Below are 15,814 nucleotides of genomic sequence, written 5' to 3'. Positions count from 1 at the left end.
GTACCTCAAATTATAGCTTCATAATGATTATAGGAGTCCTTATGAATGACTCCTATAATCATTATGAAGGTTCATAATGATGAATGACTCCTGACAGGCGCTTGCAAATTTGATAATATCTCCCCAATCCTAGCACGTTTACACTGGTTACCAGTTGTGGAATTAAAGAAATTATTTTATGGCTACAATATATTCTGCATCATTAATGATATAATCTATAGTATTGATACTGCATTAAGATGTTTATTAAAACCTGCTGACTTTACATTAACTTTTACAGCCACTATTACTATTACTATTTACTATTACAGGTACAGCCAGAAGTATTTCATACACACTGCATGATTGTGCTCATTCAGAGTTGATGTTCAGTCTCAGTTTATTGAAGGTTTCAAGCTTTGTGAAGCGCTATGACTTCACAATCTATTGTGTAAAAGACTTAGAACATAGAAGGCCGCGTACACGCTTATAACACATATAGTACATACAATCTAGAAACAGGCTTGAGTGAAGGCCTGAATGTATTCAGCTTCTTGTTGCAACCTGTGGCATTTGAGTTTACTTAGTAACAGGTGACAGAAGATGGGTCAACAGGACAAGTCCACGGGTATCTCCAGGGCCTGAAATCATCGCCTTATTTGGGAAAAGATGTTAGAAAGAGGAACTTCTGTGTCTGAACTTAGCTCTAAAAATTGTCTCATTGTCTGTACAAGATGCAAATGATGTTCTTAGAAATACAAAAATATGTTATAGAACGCAAGAGGGGGCGTCAAACCCTGATGATATATAAACCATTCTCTGTGTATTTTTGGCAGAAGAAGTCCGCAGATGTGATGCTGTGTCCTTCTTCCTGCACGTGTGTTCTTAATAAACTCTTCATCTGATTGCACTCTACTGGGGCCTCCATTGGTTTGTTTTTGTGCCACTTGTCGAATTCGGGACAGTACATCGCAGAATCGACTTAAAGATTTTGCTGTTTGTCTTTAAATCTCTGAATGTATTAGCTCCATCTTATCACTCGGATCTTTTAACAAAAAAACAAAAAACAAGTAGCCCTTAGGTCTGCAAATAAGTTGCTTCTGACAATGCCCAGAACTAGATGGAAAAACAGGGGTGACCGAGCTTTTGTGATCGCTACACCCAAACTACACCCAAACTCTAGAACAGTCTGCCCCTTCACATTAGGTCTTCACCAACACTCGACATTTTTAAAACCCGGTTGAAAATACATTTGTACACTCTAGCTTTTAATCTGACTAGTCTTTTATATTCTATGCATGTTTACAATTTTATCTCTACTATGTACAGCACTTAGGCTCAACCCATGTTGATCTTAAAAGTGTGCTTATTAATAATTTTGTTTGTTTGTTTGTTTAAGTGAATGAGTGTTAGTATTATATAAAAATACAACTAAAATTAAACAAAATTTGATGACTTCTTGTGCCCAATTTCACTGATTTGAATTGTTTTAATGTTAAGTCAAAGGAAACCTTGTACATTGTAAGAGTTATAATTTATTTTGTCTACATTTGTATTGTGGTCATATCTTGGGTGTATTCAGTGAGTTAGAGTAGTTTAAACATCATTGACATATCAATATTTTATCAGGAGCATACCACATATTTTTCACAATGTAGAATAATTGCAATGTATAGTTGTTGTTAATTGCTAAATTTACAATATAAGTTACAATATGTATATTAATTTTTCACTACAAGACAATATGAAAAACTTTACGAATTGTAATATGGATGGATTATGTAATATGAACAGAATAAGATGATAGACTGTAATCACATTTTAATGTTTTTTTTATTGGGTACTGAGAAAGTTAAACTCTCAAAGCCAAAATTAAGAAATCAATGCTTTTTTGTGTAGATTAAATATTTTATCATATTTTCTTACATCATCCTGTTTCACAGACATTACCTCTTTAAGCAAAACTGTTATGAATGTGTTCATATTTGATTGTGTTCCATTAAAATAAGTTTAAGACAATAAGAAATACCATATTTGTCTGTGAAACAGGATGTTGTAAGAAAATATTTCATACACACAAATATAGCACTCGACAACACTCACAGAACAGCTTGATCTACATAACAAATGACATTTACTTATAAAAAGTTGGTCTAACAACAAGAAAATGTGAATTTTAGCAGCTCTGCTCTGCTGTTAGCAAACACAGATTTAACTGTTTTAATAATAAGAGTTTAATCTGTTTAAGAGTTTAACCTCATAATATGTATAAGAGTTTAACCTAATATTCAGAAGTGAAGGAAGAAAATCAAATCAGAAATCAAAAATGTAATTGGAGTGAAAAATTATTATTTATTTGTGCAACTGAGTCATGTCAGTTTGTTGGTTGTGGTTTCACACATCAGGGGGAGCTGCAGCTCCCTCAGCATCCTCAGGTTTTGCTATAATTTCAAGTGTTTGCTGACTGTATTAACTGTAAATGGTTTATTTTCTAGTGTTGATTCACTGCACGCACAGAGGAACAAAGTGACCTTGTGACGTTGCTTCTTGGTCACACTTTGCTCCTCGTCTCTTCTCTCCTGTCCTGCTGTCGTTTAACTAATCATGCTGACGTGTTTCGTTGGAGGAATAATAAACTAGAGAAGAAGCAAAAATTTTCATTATCAGTATCTGGTTAATATCCAATTAATCATTTAGTCCTTGATGAATTTACTTTTACTGAAGCTCATTTGATGATATGCACTGACACACCCAGAGTCCAGCTGTACCAACAACAAACAAACACTGTCAGCTGAACCAGTCTGACCAGGATATACAAAACTGTGGCTTTTATGAAATGTGACACTCTTTATGTGACTCACTTCACCACAACCACAAAACTGTGTTTAGAGATTCCTTCAGATCTTTATAGAGGAAATGTCAACATTCAGAATACTTGGAAACAGAGTTTAACAAAGATTTTTAGCCCTGAAAATATCATGTATGTATATCCTGAACTATAAGTATGAGGGCACAAAATGATAGATATATTTTAACCAACACTGCTGTTTAGTGCAAGGGTATGTAATTCCCAATATATATGTAGTATTTAAAAACCTTTAATAAATGATTGTACAAATATCCTCAGCTGATTCTGAAGTGGTCAGGTGGGAGGTGCTGTCACAGATTTTCTGTCTGTGAGAACTTATTTACACAAACTTTGTACAGATGAAAGTAACAACACTGTTACATTCAACACTGTTGAGTAAAAGAGAAAGTAGTTACATTTGACTGCTCCTGGTCACATGACGACCCCACAGCAGTTAGTGCCCCTTATTTTGATTTACAGAGTTTTACACCCGGTGCCCTTCCTGACAGTCCTAAAGTGATTTGTGTCTCCAGCTGGAATCAAACCAGCAACCTTTACGTTAATCAGTACACTCTGGAGGTACAACAGTATATTTTAGAATGATTCCTTTGACATTTTCTGTAATGTGTGTGTTTAATATAAACTGTTCTTCTTTTATTTGTCTTCTCTTATTAGTGTCTATATTTGTTGGATACAAAAACACCTTTGACTTTTATTATTATCATTTTGTCATGAGACCCTTCATTCATCATTTATCTCAACTCTAAACACACACACAGTCTACAAAGTCTACACATCCACCTGTGCCAGAGAATTAACTTCCTGTTGCTGTTACCTCTCTGCTACTTTAGGTGTGTTTGTGGTATTTGTTTGTCAAATACACGGCTCAGATCCAGTCAGCTGAGTAAGTCCGGGAATGCTATGAAGTCAAACTGGTCTAAGGTGCGTCGTATTAAACAGCTGACAAGGAAATACGGGTTAGATTGTTCACTGGGGCTGTTTAGTGCAGCCAGAGACCAAATCACTATCGTCAAAGTTTGTTTCCTTTCTTTTTTCTATTTGCTCTCAGTGGATAATTTTTCCATCCTGATGATCAGAAGAGTGTTTGAGGGTTTCAGAGATCCTTCAGAACAACAGTAAGTGTTTAAAACGACGTCTTTCAGTCTTTTAGGTCATCTGACAGGTTGATGAAGTCTGTGAGCTTCAGTGGATTAACAGATTGTTCATGTTAATCCATCTGAACTGGATTAAAGCTTCGCTTTCCTGGTTACTGATGAATGTCATGTGGAGTTAGTGTGAAGCATCTGATTTACTGTTGGCTGGTTTCATCTGTGTAAACACATCATATGAAATTATTTCAATGTGTTTTAATTCAAAGCTGTCAGACTTTATCTGACACAATATAAAGAAGAAAATCAACTCAATGACAAACAGGAAATGTAGTGAGGGCACTATTTATGTTGGAGATTCTGACATGATCCCTGATTCAGCTCCTGGGATTTTGAGTTGTCTTGAAGATTTCTCTTTCAGTCTTTTCTGTTTGGTTTCTGTTTTTGATTTTTGTTTGGCTCAATTTTAATTGCTTTATTGTTCTAATAGTGGGGTGTATTTCTGACAATATTGAGTGTTTGTTCCTTTGTAGTTTTCATAGGACTGAGTTTCAGGTTTTCTACTCCATGTTTGGCTTCCAGTTTGACTTCATTGTTGCTGTTTTTATGGTGACTTTCTGCTTTCTGTTTTGTTTGTCTTTTATATTAGGATTTTATTTGGGCTTTTGGAATTTATACGATTTGTTTGGGAGGAATAATTTACTTTTTTTTCTTGTGTGTTTTAGTGTTAATATAACTACTTTTTGGATTATTCCTTTTTTTTTTAAATTTGAGATGCACAAAATCATACAAAAGACTCAACATTATGTCTGAGATTTGTTTTTAAATGTTTTAATTTTGTATTTGTTGTTTGGTCGAGGTGTAAAACAAGCTACTGCTCACCATTTAAAGGAATGCTCATTTCAGAATCAGAATCTTATTGCCAAATCTTGAGCAGGTCTACAACATTAGGAAATTGCTGCGGCACTTAGTGCAAACATACTGTCAGACAACACTTAAATAAACATAAAAATAAGAATTAAAAGTGCTAAGTAGATAGATACAGTGGGGCAAAAAAGTATTTAGTCAGCCACCGATTGTGCAAGTTCCCCCACTTAAAATGATGACAGAGGTCAGTAATTTGCACCAGAGGTACACTTCAACTGTGAGAGACAGAATGTGAAAAAAAAAAATCCATGAATTCACATGGTAGGATTTGTAAAGAATTTATTCGTAAATTATGGTGGAAAATAAGTCAATAACAAAAATACAACTCAATACTTTGTAACATAACCTTTGTTGGCAATAACAGAGGTCAAACGTTTACTATAGGTCTTTACCAGGTTTGCACACACAGTAGCTGGTATTTTGGCCCATTCCTCCATGCAGATCTTCTCGAGAGCAGTGATGTTTTGGGGCTGTCGCCGAGTAACACGGACTTTCAACTCCCGCCACAGATTTTCTATGGGGTTGAGGTCTGGAGACTGGCTAGGCCACTCCAGGACTTTCAAATGCTTCTTACGGAGCCACTCCTTTGTTGCCCGGGCGGTGTGTTTTGGATCATTGTCATGTTGGAAGACCCAGCCTCGTTTCATCTTCAAAGTTCTCACTGATGGAAGGAGGTTTTGGCTCAAAATCTCACGATACATGGCCCCATTCATTCTGTCCTTAACACGGATCAGTCGTCCTGTCCCCTTGGCAGAAAAACAGCCCCATAGCATGATGTTTCCACCCCCATGCTTCACAGTAGGTATGGTGTTCTTGGGATGCAACTCGGTATTCTTCGTCCTCCAAACACGACGAGTTGAGTTTATACCAAAAAGTTCTACTTTGGTTTCATCTGACCACATGACATTCTCCCAATCCTCTGCTGTATCATCCATGTGCTCTCTGGCAAACTTCAGACGGGCCTGGACATGCACTGGCTTCAGCAGCGGAACACGTCTGGCACTGCGGGATTTGATTCCCTGCCGTTGTAGTGTGTTACTGATGGTGACCTTTGTTACTTTGGTCCCAGCTCTCTGCAGGTCATTCACCAGGTCCCCCCGTGTGGTTCTGGGATCTTTGCTCACCGTTCTCATGATCATTTTGACCCCACGGGATGAGATCTTGCGTGGAGCCCCAGATCGAGGGAGATTATCAGTGGTCTTGTATGTCTTCCATTTTCTGATGATTGCTCCCACAGTTGATTTTTTCACACCAAGCTGCTTGCCTATTGTAGATTCACTCTTCCCAGTCTGGTGCAGGTCTACAATACTTTTCCTGGTGTCCTTCGAAAGCTCTTTGGTCTTGGCCATGGCGGAGTTTGGAGTCTGACTGTTTGAGGCTGTGGACAGGTGTCTTTTATACAGATGATGAGTTCAAACAGGTGCCATTCATACAGGTAACGAGTGGGGGACAGAAAAGCGTCTTAAAGAAGACGTTACAGGTCTGTGATAGCCAGAGATTTTCCTTGTTTGAGGTGACCAAATACTTATTTTCCACCCTAATTTACGAATAAATTCTTTACAAATCCTACCATGTGAATTCATGGATTTTTTTTTCACATTCTGTCTCTCACAGTTGAAGTGTACCTCTGGTGCAAATTACTGACCTCTGTCATCATTTTAATTGGGGGAACTTGCACAATCGGTGGCTGACTAAATACTTTTTGCCCCACTATATATACATGAGTGCAGGTGGTGATCAGTGCCAAACATGGAATGATACAGTGAACACAGCGTAGGGTCATGTGTTAGTGGTGGGAACAGTCATATGGTTATTGTTCATGAGTCCAACAGCAGAGGGGAAGAAACTGTTCTTATGGCGAGAGGTTCTGGTGCGAATGGACCGGAGCCTCCTGCCTGAGGGGAGCAGGTCAAACAGACTGTGTCCAGGGTAAGAAGCGTCAGCTGTGATCCGAGCTGCACGCCCCAGTGTCCTGGAGGTGTACAGGTCCTGCAGAGATGGGAGTCTGCAGCCAATCACCTTCTCAGCAGAGCGCACAACACGCTGCAGTCTCTGTTTGTCCCTGATAGTGGCTCCAGCGTACCACACGGTGATGGAGGAGGTGAGGATGGACTCGATGATTGCAGTGTAGAACTGCATCATCGTCCGTGTTGGCAGGTTGAATTTCTTCAGCTGCCTCAGGAAGTTCATCCTCTGCTGGGCTTCCTTTGCTGCTGTTATGAAAATTTTAACAATAACCTGCAACACACCCAGTGAGCTTGATTTGAAGTGGGTTTAATAAACACATTGCAATGTGGAGAAAACATTCAGGTCTAACACCAAACAGTTTTCTGAGGAAAGACACCGCCCATGAACAATTTTATACCTTCCCAAACACTGTCAAATAAAGAACGTTCCACAGCACATCATTTATCTCTATACCTTCAGTCCAACTCATCCTTGACTCCCCCCAATCCAAGGAAAGTTATGACCACCCGTCACCTCCCTACAAGCAGGATGCCTGTAGACCTTCAACTTCATAACAGGGCCCCTACCTAAACATCCGCATCCCTCGATAAGCAAAAGGAGTCTCACTATCTATTTAATGTCTCCCTTACAATGGTCTCACTGTGTGTGCAGAGCACAAGGCCCCTCTGTAGTCAACATGCATACAACTAAGTGAGAAAGTGAAATTACTAGAACTAATGTGATATGATTAAATATGTGATTAATGCACAAGAAAGGAAATCTGCCACCACACTGCAGAGCTTACTCAACTCTCCAGGTTTTGGTCATAGGTAAGAATGTTTTCCCAGGATAGTTTTCAAAATTTGAAGCTGATTTGGGTTCAGTGGGTCACTTTTCTCATATGTGTCTATTTTCTTTCTGCAGCCCCTGTTTGATACACCCATGTGACTGATGTTGATTTGTCACATGAGGCTATCATGTGAATTTCTAGCTAATGTCCAGCCAGATCATCTTTGGGCTGCAATTTGTTGCTTTCCTCTCAGCTGATGCTGCCAAAACATTTGTAGACGTGTCTGCATTTCTGTCATTCCTGTCACGTGTTCGTGCTGCAAAAGTCAATCAAGTTTAACTTGCAGTAATTCGGCATCTATCTAGCTCTACTGTAGAGTAACTTCAGTTTTGTTTTTTTCAGTGATGGGTCTGATCCTATGACAACTGGGATAGGCCCCGCTTGCGACCCTGATAAGGATAGGCTGAAGAGAATGGATGGATGGAAGTGACAGGTAATTTCAAAGTACATGTTTCAAACATCTCAACAAATATCAGAAAACACTGTTTCAGGGATGGACTGTTTCTCATGGAGAGAAACTCAGTGAGAAAAGATGTAAGAAAGAGAACAGGAGAGATTAACGATTATTCTTCTCGAAACTAAGGACTGCTTAGGCATTGCTGTTTAATAAACTAGTGCTATGTTACTTTTCATTACTTTTTCAATATTTTCAAATTTTAAAAAATGGACCAAGCTATCAGATAACCAAACTCTCAGCGAAAGCTAGCCTACTCTTAGCTCAGCTTTCATATCTGAGTTTTTGGATTTTATTGAATTTTATCTGCAGTTCACTGAAATCAAAGTTTCTCTGTGACTTTCAGAAGTTAAACCCCAGTTCCCCATCATCAGATCAGTAAATAAAAACCCAATAATACGAATCTCTGGAACCCAAATCAACCTGACATGACTGCGTCAAATAGCAATTTTTCTGCAGTTTTCTCCTGAACGGCAGGCGTCACCACTTAGATTAAAACTCTGCATCAGCTCTTTTATTCCAGTAGAAAAAGTGAAGACAGGAAGTAGAGAACTCAGTTTTTTGTTGTTGCCTTCGTTTCTTTTAATTTCTTTCTCGTCTCGAGCTGTTGCGGCCTCTCCGTGATTATAATATATTATAAAATAAAGATATAATTGAAAACTATCCAAAAAAAAAAAAAAAAGAAATGATCGTACACCCTGTCTCCAACCCACGGATGTGACGTCCGCTAATGTTTGGGTGGAAGTGTTAGCTAGCTAGGCTACGGAAATGTCTCGCCGAACGTCTTTTTTGTTTTTCTCCACTTTGCTGTTTGTCGGTCTCTTCGTGTTTGTCTCTGCAGGTGAGATTTAACTATGGGAACCCAAAATCACTTTCGCTCTGACATAAAAACTAAGATGGATTATGAATTATTTTTATGTAACCCAGTAACGAGTTACAGTACGAAATTCAGCTTTCAAATACCACCTGTGAAAATCCCCAATAATCCTGAATTCACCATCCAAGATGGCAGCAGTGCCTGTAAACATTAGTAAAAGCTTAAAATTTAAAATCTTGTTACGCTTATTTAATCCCAGAGGTCTGATGGAGGTTGTACTGTGACGTCTCTCCTGAGCTAACTTCCTTCCAGTACGAGTCAGAAAAGAAAAGAAAACACTATTTATGTTGCTTCTAGCTAACTGGAGTCCATGGATGTGGATGGACACCAACGACCTGTTACATGCTGGAGATCTCACTGATTTGATTTCTCACTGATTTGTTATTCTGTTTTCTATCTGTAGCTAGCCGTACAGCACAATGCTAACACAATAGCACAAAAGTGAAAGTACAGATTACACGTTTTGGGTTTGATACTGTTTGTGTGCACTGCCTCATTTTGTACTTCTATTTGAAAGTAATTCTGACTAAGAAGCAGAAATTGCTGACTTCCCATTTCGGATGGAAGACGCTACTGATCTGCACTGCTACTGTTTGAGAATTGTTAAATACGCTGCACTCTGAGAACTTGGTCTTGTACTGCAGAGTTCAACATATAGAGGGCAGTGTTGCCAACTCCTCAGTAATCAAATTCGCTATTGGTTGTCCTAAAAGTCGCTAGAAGTCGCTTAATGACATCATCACCTAATTTGCATGATTGGTCATGCTAATGTAATTGTAACCTACGTTGTTGGAGACAGAAATAATGGAAGAGACATAAAGTGAGTAAAAAACGTCCAAAAGGCAGTTAGAATTATTTAACTACAAATTACATTTCTTTTAGCAATTATTGTTTTTTTAATGTCACAATTCCAACCCTGCTCCACACTGGCAACAGTGACCCGAAATTGGCGCTATGGGGGAGTTACTGTGTGTGTGTGTGTGTGTGTGTGTTCATTAGTTATAAGTTGGCAACACTGATAGAGGGTGTCTTTAAGTTATCTAGATTCATGTACCCAAATACTGTTGATCAGATAGACAAGTAGCATTTTCCTTGTGTGGTCATGAAACAGTCGCCCTAAACTTCTCCAGGATGCACTTACATGTTCACATGAAACAGATGTGTTGGCAACATCAAAACAGTCACAGTGATTAGTGTAACAGCAGCTGATTGTGCAAAGGAAGGATAAACTATACAAGGTCATTAAACATATGTAGAGGTTATACATAAAATCTGCTGTAGATAATCAGATGTAGAGGAAAGGCTCTGTGCTGTAGTTCAGTGTAAAACGTGCTCTATAAATGTGTGCATGTTTTGGTCAGTGAGACTAGAGAAGAGCTGTTAATAAAATGTATCCTATTTAAAGGAAGGAAGAAAAGCTCACAAACACTTATTGTGTGAGTTTTAATTCCACAGTTTTATCAGTAAGACACATGAATATGATGGATTATAGTTGAGGCTGGTCTGCTACCTGGATGCTTCTCTGTTCAAAGTTATTCATCAGTCAGAATAAGATGCTGGATGTCTGTTGACCCTAAAGGACACCATCCGCTCAAAAATAGCAACAGTTGTGTGTAAGAATTTATATTGAATGTAGGAATATTGATGATATTTGCTGGACGATTGCTCAGTCAGTAAGTGGTTATTTCATAGCTGTTTAACTACAAATTTGTAGTACAGAAAACCCCAAATTAACCCTGAAGTTACCGGAGCATGAGGATATCTAGATTCTTTGCACTGAACATGCCTCGTTTGTCAGTGTCGTCTGTATCTCTCCAGAGCTTTACAAATGAACCACAACTCAAGTTCTTGTGTGTGGTTGCACAAATGTGCTTGTGATTAATATCCTTCAGTGTTTAATCACGACAGCTCTGCTCAGCAGGTGGTGGCATCACCTCTGAATAGAGGCAGCTGCTGCAGCAAAGCAGTGGCATCTGAAGCTGCCACTCTAATGCTGCTTTTATGCTTCAGTGCAGTAATATGAAGGCAGACTGACGGCTCATCTACCTGCACAGTGTTTGATGTTGATGGAGGCAGTGTATGTGGTACAACCGGTCTGTGGGCAAATCTTCCTTGTGCTGTTTGTTGACCTTCAGCCAACCACAGAGAAGAGTCAAGTTATAACACACAAAGAGCTGAAGTGAAAACTGGTGTCCACTGCAGCCACTCTGTGCTTTTCATGCTTTGTTTTTATATCTCTTTTATATCCCTCTCTTCACCCAATCAGCATTGAGCCAACTCATAGCTCATCCTCGTCCATTGATGTGCATTTGGCATTTTAGAGAACCAAACAGGAAACATGTTTGGTACTCTTCTGCATTTGCTCTCCAAACAGCAACACATATACAGACAGGAGATTAGTGGCTTAAAGTTTCTGCTTCACCAGTAACATCAGATCTCAGACCACATTGTGGAGAAATGCAAAAGTAATGTAGCCATAACTCTAACTAATTGCTGTTTCCATCGAGTCATTAAATCAAAATTATAATGCAATTAAGACAAGCTCCTGTTTTTTATGCTGCTGTGAAGGTGACACATGGGTGAGCGGAGTCTGTATAAACTTAACATCTGTTTCTGTAATCCAGCTGTGACAGAGACAGAAGTGTAATGTGTGTGTCAGTGTGATGTGTTGTAGTTTCAGGAGTCAGTATGCAGCTACAAAGCTTTTTGTTCAGTGTATACAAACAGCTGTAGCTCCATAAAGGCAGCATGCAGAGACTCAGTGTCTTATAATGAGAGGCTGCTTTCTCTCACACATTATGTTCACTTATTATCACCACATGTTTTTGTTTTGTGAAGCTGCAGGAAATGTGGAGTCTTTCCAGAAAGATTTCATGCTTAAAGCATTTCTGAGAACTCCAGTGCACCAAACACTTATAACAGCAGTCTCAGTTTAAAATTAGCTCCTTATTTATTGTAGGTAGGTAACAAAGTGAAACACTCTTCCATTAGAACATACTTTTAAAGCAGCGTCAGTGAAAAATTAGGTTTGACACAAGTGACCTTCACTCTGATTGGCTGCTTTAGAGGTGAGTGGTTGTATTTTGACCTTTAACCTCTCAACTCTGTGTTGTTCCCTCTTTCAGATCAGAAAAACATCACAGCTGAGTCTGGACAGGACATCACTTTGACATGTCGAGCTCCAAACAAGAACAACATTATTGTTCTAGAGTGGAGCAGAGCTGACCTGGGAGAGAAATATGTGCTTGTGTTCCGGGATGAGCGTTTCTATCCAGAACAACAGCATCCATCTTTTAAGAACCGGGTGGATCTGCAGGACAGACAGATGAAGGATGGAGACGTGTCTTTGATTCTGAAGGATGTGACAAGTAATGACACTGGAACATACGAGTGTCGTGTCGTCCAGAGAGGAGCAAAGCGCAGGAAGAGAGCTGTTTTAGATGTTGATCCCATCAGCATCATCACACTGAGAGTCGTTCCTCCAGGTGAGTGAGTGAGTAGAGTGTGTGTGTGATCAGAGGTGAAGCTGCTTCCTGCTTGTTGATGTTTGTTTCTAAAGATGTTGTTGATGAGACTTTGTAGAAAGCAGCTGGTCTGAGTGATGTGATCAGAGTGCAGTAGATAATGTCTGACAGCAGTTTGAAGAGGAAATGGATTCTGTTCTGTTCTTCACTCATCACCTACCTGACAGCTGACACCTCACACCTGTTTCTCACCTGCAGGTCAGACAGGAGGACACACAGAGGATGGAGGGAAGGAGGATGGATCTGTTGGACTGATAGTTGGTCTGTCAGTTTCTGCTGTGCTTCTTGTTTCTGCTGTTGTTGGTTTTTTGATCTACAGAAAACATGAACAACAACAGAGTCAGGATTCATACCAGCCTCCTGTTGAATTTCAGCCTGTTTGAAATGTCAGCTTAACTGTGATTCTTGTGCTTTGCTTTCAGTCGTGTCACTGAAAATGTGGAAAGACAGAAATCAGTAATATTAAACATTTAGCAGGTACCTGTCAGACACGTCCAGATTTTGCATTTAATTTACATTTTTCATCAGAAAAGAGGAGAAAGTTTTTTGGAATATAAACAGTATTTGTCTGATATTACTCAGGATCCTTTGATCACATGTTGCTGGTGTTTGACTCGTTTTAAATGTAATTTCATTAAAATGAAACCAAAGAAAAAAACATTTCTATGTAGCTGCAGGTCCAACATTTCCTCCCTTTGACCTGGAACGATTCAGCTTTATTGAACTTTACCTTCCATGAAGGAGACACGTCAGTCTGTTACTGTCCAGCTGTTACTTTCTTTTATATATTCTCCCAACAAAGATCCACATGTGTTAGTACTTAATGTGTGTTTTTTTTATTCCAACATTTCCTGTGGCTGTACTTTGTTTTTTAATCAGAAGCTCTGACTTCCTGAAACTGTTGATGCCGATTTTGTCACCTTGAATGGATCCAAAATAAATATAACCATGTGTAAACTGTTTCTGCTTCTCATAATTACAGACCTGCCTCTCAGAGGTAGTGGATATTATAACGTAATCGTTGGACAACTGGTCAATTACATTATTCTGTATTCTTCCTCCCTGTTACATTGATAAAACTGCCTCTTTTTTGATCAACTACCTATACAGTGCAGGCTAACCTGGAGGTTAGCAGCTCACAATATGACCTCACATTTCATAGTTCTAAATAAAGGAGTCCGGCTACTTCACCAGAACACAACATAGACACAGTAGTCCTGATGCTCAGTCAAGAGTGATTCTATTCATCTGGACATTTTCAGTGGGAGAAACGTTTTGTCACTCATCCAAGTGACTTCTTCAGTCTCAGCTGAGTCAGAAATCAGGAAGGTTCTGGTCCAGATGGACCGGAGCCTCCTGCCTGAAGGGAGCAAATCAAGCATTCTGTGTCCAGCTGACTGCAGGTTTTCCCAACCTTATAAACTGTACATTTGCACAATGACTGAAACCAGCATCACTGCATATCATTAATATGCAAATTGTTATGACCAGTAATCAAGAACCACTGATCAATGGCCATGTTAAGTCTAATTGTTGAATGTTGCCATTGTGTTTTTTAAATTTGTACAGTCTTAGTTTAAGCAGTAGGATCAAAGCCATTCCTTTGATCCTGACCACCTCTCCAGCCACTCTGTGCTGGGGGAGGTTTTATTGTAGATACATCCTATCTGAAAGATCTGTTTCTTTTGATGTAAGCTTCCTGGGTTTACGACCCTTTGGTCAGCAGGAGGTCTGACACACACACACACACACTTACAGAAGTTCACACATATACATACAAATGCTTTGTCTCAGAACCAAGGGGGCGTGGCTTTGTTCTGACGTGTTTTGTGTGAACTGTGTCTCAATAAAAAGGGCAGCAAGGGAGGTCGTGGTCGAGGTCATTTTCGTGGTGGACACAGGCCTCCCTTGCGCAAGTGTTTGATCGATCGACTGTCTTGTTTTCTTCATGATGAATAAGTCTCTAGAATTAGCGGGGCTTGTGGAAACACAGACCCAACAGGCCATGAGTACCATTCACAGAGAACGGTGGAATAGCTGCAATCACAGCATTGTAAGATGGTGACTGATGTACCCCTAGGCCCCCTCCTCAGTATTTAAGGTTTGACTCTCATCATGCACTGGAGCACAAACTGGGTGTCATTAGGACGCTACAACACAGAGCGAACACCATCCCCACTGACACAGCGACCAGGGAGGCAGAAGAACATCACATCAAGAAGGCCCTGAGTAAATGTGGTTATCCCAGCCGGATTTTTGTCAAAGCTGGGAAGGTGCCTAAAGAAATCTCCAGCCGATCCAGGAGAGAAGGACAACCGCTGCCCAAGCGAAAAACTGTAGTGATCCCGTATGTGTCAGGAGTATCGGAGCATTTGAGATGCATTTTTTTCTAAACACCGGGTCTCTGTGGCTTTTAAACCCAAAAACACGCTGCGCCAAAAACTGGTCCACCCCAAGGATCGGGTCCCCCGACACAAACAGAGTGATATTGTGTATGCTGCCAGAAAGATTGCCAGGATTTATGCTATGTAATGTACTGTTTATGAGATTGGGGAAACCTGCAGTCAGCTGAGGGTGAATATGTCTCTTGGATGAGTGACGAAAGGTTTCTCCTACTGAAAACGCTACGTCCAGATGAACAGAATCAAATTTAGTGTAGCACCCTCAAGGATTGACGTACACACGATGTAGTTATAAAACAGGGTTTATTCTGGTCTTGGTGTAACCGGTTTCTGCTTCATCCCGCTGCAACAGTTCGGCCCAAACAGACTCCTCGACTCTGCGTTGTGTTGTGTTTTTAAAAAGACAAGGAGTCTCTTATCGATCGTTGCCACTTTATTTCCTGAATGGAAACAACGGTGTATTATCAGTGCACAGGCTCGCCACACACCACTCCGCACAGCACACTCTCATATGGCTACAGCAGACTGGCAGCGATTACTGCAGCAATATTACAATTTCTAATATACAATAAAATAACAGCAACAACAAATGATGTACCTGAATGGAAACAACGGTGTATTATCAGTGCACAGGCTCGCCACACACCACTCCGCACAGCACACTACGGCAGAACATCTCATTAGCATTCCGCTTTAGCATACAATTTAACACATTAATAAACAAATGAAAAGTACATAAAACTGGTGTTGGACATGTGTCCACTAAGCACTTATTACACTCGGTGCTCATCAGCTAATCAAACATGTTTTATGTGTCTGTACTACTTAGCTATATCGTGTGCGGAACAATACAACTCACCTCTCGTATGGCTACGGCAGACTGGCAGCGATTACTGC

General features: G+C 39.8%; 1 protein-coding gene across 1 annotated transcript; it reads left to right on the top strand.

The window, feature by feature from the left end:
* Positions 1-8,818: 8,818 nt before the first annotated feature.
* On the top strand, positions 8,819-13,476 carry LOC146713111 (coxsackievirus and adenovirus receptor homolog). Its single transcript, XM_085452403.1, has 3 exons — positions 8,819-8,955; positions 12,117-12,476; positions 12,714-13,476. Exons 1-3 carry the CDS (start codon positions 8,883-8,885, stop codon positions 12,896-12,898), a joined length of 618 nt encoding a protein of 205 aa, XP_085308529.1. The 5' UTR covers positions 8,819-8,882; the 3' UTR covers positions 12,899-13,476.
* The last annotated feature ends 2,338 nt before the right edge of the window (positions 13,477-15,814 follow it).

Source organism: Copadichromis virginalis, linkage group LG3 (assembly GCF_057382275.1).
Source record: "Copadichromis virginalis isolate Kocher_CV1m ecotype Utaka linkage group LG3, C_Virginalis_male_GT1.1, whole genome shotgun sequence".
NCBI lineage: Eukaryota > Metazoa > Chordata > Actinopteri > Cichliformes > Cichlidae > Copadichromis > Copadichromis virginalis.
Note: the sequence above shows the minus strand (reverse complement) of the source record. Positions and strands in the feature narration are given on the sequence as shown.